Source organism: Rutidosis leptorrhynchoides, chromosome 1 (assembly GCF_046630445.1).
Source record: "Rutidosis leptorrhynchoides isolate AG116_Rl617_1_P2 chromosome 1, CSIRO_AGI_Rlap_v1, whole genome shotgun sequence".
Lineage (NCBI taxonomy): Eukaryota > Viridiplantae > Streptophyta > Magnoliopsida > Asterales > Asteraceae > Rutidosis > Rutidosis leptorrhynchoides.
In genome coordinates, this window is record NC_092333.1 from 562,705,374 (window position 1) to 562,715,434 (window position 10,061).

The window sequence follows — 10,061 nt, forward strand, 5'->3', positions numbered from 1 at the left end:
AATATGAACCTTTTTTTTTTTCCATGTTTTGTGAAGTAAAATTTAGCCCGATTTAGAGTTTAGGGTTTAGGGTTTGGTGTTTTTTCCATAAACCCAAAACACCAAACCCTAAACCCTAAACCCTAAACTCTAAACCGTTCGTGTTAAAAACTCAATCTAAATCCTAAATCTAGACCCTAAACCCTAAATTTCTAAACCCTAATATCTAAACCCTAATATCTAAACCCCAATAGCTAAAACCTCAAAATACGTTCGAAAAATACGATAATTGTTATATATTACTTCTTCGAGCGTTTTCCCGCCAAAATAAAAACATTTATCACAAAGTGTCTCTACTAAATGTTCATATTTTCATCTCATCTATAATGTTCGTGAACAAAGTTTTTTCAAAAAACGGAAAAAAAAAGTTTTTGCTTCCCCCCGAATGGTTACTTACCTCTTGATCCTACCACTATATATATATATAGTTTTTCCACTCAAATTTTTGTTTGTATATCGATATACATAATATGTATATTTATAGTTGCAAAATATAGAGCAACTGTGTTTATCTATGGATTTATATTTTATACTCCATTGTGGTAAGAAAAAAAAAATTCAGAGCAACTGCGTTTATCTATGGATTTATATTTTATACTCCATTGTGGTAAGGGAAAATCCAAAAGATTTATATTTTATACTCCATTGTGGTAAGCGAAAAAAAAAAAAAATTCAGAACAACTTTGTTTATCTATGAATTAATATTTTTATACTTCATTGTGGTAAGGGAAAATCCAAAAAAAAAAAAAAAAAAATGTTACAGTGATTTCGCTACAGTGCTACAGTAGCTGCTACAGTAGCTACAGTATTTTCGGGATAGGTGGCGTGGTATGGTTGGTGTGTTTTGTCCATATTTAGTGTGTAGTATAATATAATATAATATAATATAATGATTTGCAACAGCTTATAAATCAAGTCATACAAGGAGGAAGGGTTAACCTATCTAAACTGAGCCAAAGCAAGTTATAGCCAGAACTCAGTTAACACCTTTATGAACTAATAGATGAAATAAATTTACCAAGTTATACATATATTGATATTGATCATCACATTCACATATAAGATTATAAATTGGTTCTTTCAATAGTTTTGAAAAGATAAAATGAACCACATAAGTTAATGATGATTAAACTTGATAAACAGATAAATGGAGAATGTTTTTTTTATTCAGGTCATTGGGGAGGACGAATTATCTATACTCAAATGTACACGACTTAATTGAATTATCCAATGACCGTTTTCGACTCTTAATCTAACCACTCCAAAGTATGTTGCTAGTAAAGCTTCAACCTAAAACGTCCTATGTAAAGGATACTAACTATTGGACATCTTGTGATGGTTTAATAAGTGACATAAATTATGGTTGCAGTTTATTTAAAGTAAATATAAAGCTACAAAGGTGCAATAACAAATGGTATATGTGATATGACACATGTTTTTAAATATGCATCACTAATTTATGTATCCCAATCTATTTCTGTGGAGATATTTCTAATTTTATATATTAAAACATACCAATTGGTCAACTCTGCAACCCTTATTCAACAAATGTCAAACTAACAAAATATTCATTGGACAACAATAGTTAACAGAACACCTAATTTCTTGGTACATCTCATAACATCATTGTACGGCTAAGGTTTCATTTCAAACAATATTGTTCAAACTTAGTGTTTTCAGCCTGTTTTGTTTCTGATGCATGCATGACAATTAGTTTTGTATCCAAAGATGCCGACACCATACGCCCAGGATGATTTAAGTTTCATACCTCCAATTAAGCCTGTTCCAAAAGAAGCTTTTGTTTGTACTCCCGTACACGAAAAACATCCTTTCGGTGTTTTTCTCTCTCGAGACACCCCTGACGAAATAACATTCGCGCTTATTTTATTAGAGCTTTCCTTGATCCTTGTGATCACGCACATTCTTCATCATCTTCTTAAACCTTTCAGACAACCTAAAGTTATATCTGAGATCCTTGTAAGTCCATGAATGCGTTTAATATAATTTTTCTAATTATTATTATTCATTACTTTTAAGTTATATCTTTCTATGTTTTAAGGCAGGGTTAATTGTTGGACCATCATGTTTAATGCGAAATCCAAAGTTTGCAGCATGGATATTTCCAGGTCAAGCAGCGTTTATTCACAGGAATATCGGTTCATTTGCTTTCATGTATTTCTTATTTGTTTCCGGGGTGAAAATGGATCTTTTGATGATAAAAAAAGCAACAAAAAAACATTGGTATATCGCGTTATTTGGCATGTTCGTACCACTAGCTGCAACTGCAGGGGTTGCATTACTAGTCCGAAATTCGTTAGAGCCTGAAATGAAAAAAGGGTCTTCGATTTGGGGAGTTAGTGCAGCGTTAGCTATAACATCATTTCCTGTTCTTCATCCAATCATTCGTGAATTTAACCTTTTGAGTTCAGATATTGGACGAATGGCGTTAGCCACGGCTGTTATTGGTGACGTGGTAGGACTCTACGGGATCACATCGTTTGAGGCCGCGAAACAAGGTGAAGGTCGGCCTATGGCGGCTTTAGGATACATACTCTCTTTGATAGCTTTTATGGTAACGATCTTTTATGGAAATCGATCGATGATGTTTTGGATTATTAAAAACACACCGGAAGGTAAACCAGTTGAGCAATTTTACATAATTGCAATATTGGGAGCAGTTTTAGTGTGGGGATTTATGAGTGATTTCTTTGGAATTGCATTAGCTAATGGTCCTATGTGGTTCGGTTTAGCTATCCCTGATGGTCCGCCTTTAGGAGCCACTTTGGTCCAGAAAAGCGAGTCGTTTATTAATGACATCTTGATGCCATTTGCATATATCAACATGGGTTTGATGACTGATATTTTCGGCATGTGGACCGAGTGGGCTAAGTTAAAGCCACTTCTCTATATAATCATGACTGGATATTTGAGTAAGTTTTTGTCAACACTATTTATGACTCGATTCTTTGAGATGCCGATTAGAGAAGGAGTCACTTTAAGTTTGATCATGAGCTTAAGAGGTCAAGTTGAGTTCTTGTTGTTCATTCACTGGTTGGACTTCAAGGTTTGCTCTTTCACCCTCCTTATAATCACTAAGGATGTGTTTGTTTACTTCCTAATTTAATTTAATGGTTCAATGAATGCTGTCATTCTGCATTCAACGCGTTTCTTTCTTACTTTTGAATAACATATGATCGCTTCGAACCATTTAAAGTTGAAATACTCTCTTAACCGTTAAGCACGTAAAGTTTTTGTAATATTATTTTTAAATTATATCAAGAAGACTTATTAAATAACTATATTGAATTTTTATTTATTCATTTAAAGATTCATAACGTAATTTTACCTGATTCATAATGTTCATTCTGAATAACTATCAAACAGCAGAACAAAGTTAATCCAAAACCTTTGAATCATTCAGATTATGAACCATTCAATGCTTAATCATTATGTTTTATCATACGCATCCTAGAACGATAACGATTGTCTTGTTGTATAACTTGGAATTGTTTTTGCAGATGATAGGGCTTCCGCAGTTTACAATGTTTGTACTTTTTACGACGTTGCTAACAAGTATATTAACACCAATGATCAACATGTTCTACAATCCTAACCGGCCGTACATGATCAACAAACGAAGAAACATTCAACACACTCCTCCAAATACAGAACTCCAAATACTAGTTTGCTTCATGGAGGAAGACAGCTGCCCTGGTCTGATTCATCTTCTAGAAGTTTCTAACCCGACTGTACATAGTCCTTTCTTGGTTTACGCTCTTCATCTAGTCGAGCTTGTGGGACGAGCCGCTCCTATGTTCATCGACCATTTGGAGGAACAAAAGAATAATGATAAAGACGATATAGATGAAAACGAGGCAACACATAAAGCGTTTCATGGTATTCAAGAAATGCGAAGAGATATCGTTAAGATCCACTCGTTTACTTCGGTTGCACCGAAAAGAAGTATGTATCAAGATGTTTGTGAGCTCGCGTTGAACAAAAAAACGTCTTTGATAATATTACCTTATAGTTTATCTTCGATTGGAAGTTTGGCGGGAAGTGATATGGTTCAAAACAATAATAAATCATTAAACAACACGGTGCTCGATCATGCACCATGTTCGGTTGCAATACTTGTTGACAAAGGCGACTTTAGGGGTCCTATTAATAACGTAAGAATGTCTGTAGTTGATTTGAAGTATCATTTCGCGATGCTGTTTTTAGGTGGGGCCGATGCACGTGAAGCATTAGCTTGTGCGGATAGGATGGCTACTAATCCAAATGTTTCACTTACGGTGATACGTTTTCTTGCACATAATGGTGAAGGAGAAAAGGATTTGGAAAAAAAGCTCGACGATGGGCTTGTGACTGCGTTTTGGGTGAAATATGAAGGGAATGAACGGGTGGCGTATCGAGAGGTGGTTGTGAGAAATGGAGAGGAAACAGTTGCGGCTATTCGAGCGATGAATAGCGAGTCTTATGATCTTTGGATTGTAGGAAGAAAACTCGGGATTAATCCGGTTTTGATTGAAGGTTTGGATAGTTGGAGTGAAAGTTTGGAGCTTGGAGTGATTGGTGATTATGTTGCATCAGTTGATTTAGGGAGTAAAGCTTCTGTTTTGGTAGTGCAACAACAAGTTTTACGAGATAAAGAGATGAATTCGGGTGGGTTGCAAGGGAGAATTTCGAGATATTTTAATAGTTTGTGTTAGGAAATAGATATGTTGTTGATGGTTATACAATTTGTTGTCATATTAGTGTTTTTAAAGTACTAATGTAAGCTGTGGATTTGTATATGATCAATGGCTTATAGAAAAGATTGTGAATGTGAATGTTTCCATGTAATAATAGTACTTATGGTTGTATTGTCATGTGCCAAACTGCCAATATTGTGATTATTTATTAGATTTATAAGTGAAATTTGATTTTCAACAGTAACTTATTTAATATCATTATATAGATGGATAATACTCCTTCCGTCTCATATCAATAGTCATGGCAGTCTTGTTGTATATGAGAGTCCTATGCAGGCATTAAAAGGGATCCTTTAACGTTAACTATTTTCTGGGTTAAACTGATCAGATCCGCTTAGTGAACCAACACTAATTCGGCCTAATACTACTTTTTGGGTTAAATGTATATAATTACGAAGGATTTACAAAAAATTAGCCCTTTAAAATTTTTAAGCCCTGTGCGACCGCGCACTTGCACATGTCCAAAGACGCCCTGTAAATAGTCCACGGACAAAAAACATACAGTTCAAAAAAAGTGACTGTCACGTATTTTTTCTTTACTTTACAGTTTTATCCGTTACTTTTGACCTATCTTTTTGTCTTATTTGTAAACGTTAAGGGCATAAATGAAATCTACATTATTATTCTTATCTATTTAGGAAGTGAATTATTAATTTGGGAGAGTCAAATAAAAAAAATAGTGGACTATTTTTTTTTTTTTTTGAAAAGCAAAAATAGTGGACTATTAAGACAGAGTAAGTAATAGTTTTGTATAAGATACCAGTATTATGCAAGTACAAATGGTCAAACACAGAGAGCAAATGTAGAACTAAACCAAATACATGCTAGCAGCTTCCAAAGCAGCAATATATGTCTTCTTATTTGGGATTCTCTTTTGATGTCAATTTTGATTTTAATTTGATTTGATTTGAATTCTGTTAGTGTTAGCCTTTAAGAGGTTCATTTGGCCCATCATCATGTCAGATGAATCAACAAGAGCCTGTCATTTTTAAAGAAAATCTCTCAATAAAAAAACCACCACTATTATACACTTACAATTGTAATTACACATTACTATTACTATATAATCAAATAGACAAAAAAAAAAAAAAAAAAAAGGTGAATAGTGATCAGGGGTATTTTCGTCATTTCACCTTTTTCTTGTTTAATTTTAACTAACTTTCATTACACCAATAAAGCTCCTTACACTTTTTTCATAAATTCAAACGACCCCCCAAATAGGGGGGTAAACTGTCAAATAACCATTTTCATAAAAAATCATAAATAAACTCTACCCAAATATTCAACGGGTCATATCTTCTCGCTCGCAACGAGTTAAATTTTTTCGACACCATCGTTAAACTCGAAATAATTTTAGGAACACAATGTCACTAACTATACGCAAAACGGATGTTTTTTGAAAAACACTAAATATTTGAGGTACTTTTCATACATGTTGATTTTGCGTTAAATTTTTAAAAGTCGAAAATTACATAGCGCAACGCGGAGATGCACATATATTGTTAATTTAAAAAATATTTAAATCTTTCGTGGGTTATACCTTTTAATTCAACTCGAGTTGCGCTTCAACGACATCATCGTTAGCCACGAAATAATTTTACAAACTAAACGCAATAAAATACATTGAAAACCGAACCCCCAATGCAAAGCGAGGGTTCGAAAACTAGTTTACAACCAAGAATGGGGACTATTTTGGTAATTTGATTATATTATGTCATGATATTTTTAATTACAACTAAGACTGGGGACGTACAGTGCAAATGTCTCTAAATTGGCACCATCCTGGCATCCTCCCCCTTCTACCTTTGGGTTACTTTCGAATCGCCTCAAAAACAGATACTGGTATATTTTAGTTTCTTTCATCGCGTTTAAATATCACCGGCGACAGTCACAGTATTTTATCGGTAATCCAATTTACACCTCCTTGATGTGTATATAATTTTGTAGGGTTTTTTTTTTTTGACTCACTTTGTTTATGTTTGATTTATTGCTTGTGATGATTTTATTTTTTCAAATATATCAACAATTTTTAGCTGAATTGAACAGAAAAAGCAATGGATGAAGATATTTCAAATTCACTCCGTAGAATGTCAACTAGAGCTCGTAAAGTTGCGCCTAAAATGGCAGCTGCACTCGCCAGCTCTGATAATCGTACTCAAGTAATGTTCTTTTCTTTTTACTTTTTTATTTTTGTTATTATATGTAGTTGAAATTGAAATTAGGTCCTTATTGAACAATTGTAGGCAATTCTTGCTCGTCTTGAAGCTCTGGAGAATGATAACCCTGGTGCCGAGATCGTAGAACCTAATGATGATGATGATGAAGCTTCCCTTGATGATGAGGATGATCATGGTCAGAGTCTCAATACTATATAATATAATTCTTAATTATTTCTAGGGTTTAATCTGAAATGTAGATGTAGATGTATGTTTCTTTGTGTCTCAAATTGGACAACTTGCTACTCTATTACCAATTGAAACGACCACAGACCGACAGCAGAAAAACAACAAACTTTTTTTATGAGACAAACAGATGCGGCGCATCTTACCCGCAGCTTACTTTTTTTACATTTTAAAACTCATTTTGACCCATTTCGGGCTACCCATTTCGACACCTGTTACTAGCAAGACGTTAAACACTTCAGATTTATCATTTAACATAACAACAACTTGCATACATCAAATTCAAGTTTTCCTTCAACAATTTAGACCCAAAATCAAAGTGGTAAATATGACCCATTTATACAAAAATGGCAACACATGTCAAGAGCATGTTTACATTTCTATATTTTTATTTTCAGTTGCAGTAGGTCTTTTTACTTATCTAATTTTGTTCCATTCGAACCATTGCGTAACCCGCTCAAGTTTACGGAACTTGTAAGGCAAGGAATCTCAAATATTAACTGTATTTTCCCCAAATGGAAAAATGGTTACATAATGAGTCGGATATTACATGATTTAGATGTACAATGGCCTACTGAGACTAAAGCGTGTGTACTCATTTGGGACGAAATGAGAAGTACATTGATTTCTAAAATATATTCTTATGTATAATTCCTTTATTTTGTTGTGCAAATATTGTGGATCCTTCTTTTATCTATCTTCTAAAACCATCATTTTTGGTGTAAGTTTTTAACTTTTTATAATGCCTTTTAGACTCACCCAAAAATTTTTGCCAAGTGCTCCCGGTGGCCTTATTAATCTTATTTATTGCAGTGTTTCATAAGAAGCAATCCAAAGGTACCAAACGTAAAACTCGCCAGGCCAAAGCACTGGAGACAAAGAAAGCCCCGCGATCCTTCCTTGAGCTCTTGAATGACGTAAGCGGATTATTATTTTATATTTTACTTCTTTTTATGGTCTAAGCTCCGGCAACCAGGATATTATTGCTAGTGTAATATCATATAACTGATGATGTTAATATTAAGAAACAGGCAAACTTGGAATCTTTGCCTCCTCACGTGCCATCTTATCTGAGAGCTGCAGTTGGACCTCCAAGCTCTACATGCCGCCGCCATTTTTGCACGGTTTGTGGATTTTCAGCAAACTATACATGTGTAAGATGTGGGATGCGTTTCTGTGCAATCCGTTGTCAGACTATTCACAACGATACACGTTGTCTGAAATTTGTAGCTTAGATCCATTTGAAATGTTGAGGAACCCTTTATAGGTTAACTCCAATATATGATATGTTTAGAGTAACTCCAGTAAATGATATGTTTAGAGTGTACTCTACTTTCATCTTAATATCCTTTGTTTGTGAACTATCGAAGTTAATATTGTAGGGAGCACATTATCATGAGACTGATAGGACAGTTGTAAGGTCATTTATTCATGGGTTCCATTAATCTTTAACCTTGTGGTAAGTCATCATAGGTAAGTCTTTTGACTAACTGAAATGGCACATTTTCGTTAGACTATGCATGATCATATAAAGGTAACCGACTCTGGTAAATGTCTTCAGGAGGTAACAAGTAACATGTTTGTTTGCACCCACTATAATCTCTAGCTGTCATCACAGCTTGCCGGATGATACGTCAATACTCAATATAGTTAATAAATCAAGAATAATATTTACTTATATTTTTCTTTATTTATTTAGTTTGAGGGTAGTCATGGGTTAAAAGAATGTTAGTTACCCTAAACATAACTTGGGCCGGTGTTAGTTAAATTTGTTAGTATCCTGTATTCATTTGCTCAACTTATTTCTGCACTTTTTTCATCTTCAACATATTTGTTCAATCATCATTTGTTGTCACACGGTACAATAGGGATTGGATATCAGAAGTTCAGAACCAAAATGAACTGAAATAGACCAAGCATTGCCTTTTGTTTCTTCCACTGTAATTGAGATTTAATTTGTTTCGTTTTCCAAATGACATTAATGCTTTTCTTAGTCTTGTCGGATGTTTGCTTTGCTTTTCTGTTCGTGTCATATGCTTAGCAGACATCATATTTCATACCATATTCTTTATGATACAAACGTCTATTCTATGGGTTCTTCTCAGGCTTCATGTTTTCCTTTGATATTTTAGAACTGATGTTTGGAAAACAGAATTATTCTCTTGCTTTAACTTGTACATCAAATCCATTACAGTTTTATTGTCCAATCTCTTAATATTTTGTGTATTGATGGGTTAGTGGCTTCATGTAAGTACATGAACAAGAGATAAACGTAATTTTTAACCGTGACATCACATTGCAACACCCTTCATTGTAGGTGAGGCTTCTTAGAGATGTGTAGTTATCCGGTAACACTGGGCAACACATGAATATGTACTAGATTGTGTTCTTAACCATTTTGTTTGTGTTTCTGTTATATTACTGATGTATTTGATTTGTCCTGGCTTTTCCTCCATACCTGAATTACTAATGAATATGCACTGATCTATACTTTCTTGCACTTAAGCAGATGCCGAAGTGTTTGTCATTTAAATGCTGCTAAGTTTTCTGTACATCAGTGACCATTGTGCTAGCACTGGGCTGACTTTGGTTGTATTATTATGGAGAAATAAGTAAACTTTTGTCTAGAATTTGGATTAAAGAAATGGCTCTAAGCGTTCTAAATTCCCTCAGATTCTCAAATGTTTCCAGTTGTTTACAAAACTAGAAAAAAATTCGACCGCGCGTTGCTGCGGTTGTATTCAACGCGCGGTCGAATTTGGATATATGTTGTTTGGTACCTAATATATCTAATACGTTGAGTTGTTTGTTGTACGTGTATGTATATGTATGGAATATAGCCCGAAATATTTAGTGTTTTTTAACG

General features: G+C 34.1%; 2 protein-coding genes across 3 annotated transcripts; both read left to right on the top strand.

Moving 5' to 3' along the window:
- The first annotated feature begins 1,767 nt into the window (after positions 1–1,767).
- Positions 1,768–4,751, top strand: LOC139844323 (cation/H(+) antiporter 24). The gene is made up of 3 exons (XM_071834547.1): positions 1,768–2,016; positions 2,099–3,103; positions 3,558–4,751. The coding sequence occupies exons 1-3, from the start codon at positions 1,768–1,770 to the stop codon at positions 4,749–4,751; spliced, it is 2,448 nt and encodes an 815-aa protein (XP_071690648.1).
- Positions 4,752–6,826: 2,075 nt separating this feature from the next.
- On the top strand, positions 6,827–8,576 carry LOC139881247 (SWR1 complex subunit 6). 2 transcript variants are annotated; one of them, XM_071865755.1, is made up of 5 exons: positions 6,827–6,952; positions 7,037–7,145; positions 7,755–7,811; positions 8,009–8,112; positions 8,227–8,576. In XM_071865755.1, exons 1-5 carry the CDS (start codon positions 6,848–6,850, stop codon positions 8,428–8,430), a joined length of 579 nt encoding a protein of 192 aa, XP_071721856.1. In that variant the 5' UTR covers positions 6,827–6,847; the 3' UTR covers positions 8,431–8,576. The 2 variants fall into 2 exon arrangements, with proteins under 2 accessions (XP_071721856.1, XP_071721859.1); XM_071865758.1 differs by lacking the exon at positions 7,755–7,811.
- The last annotated feature ends 1,485 nt before the right edge of the window (positions 8,577–10,061 follow it).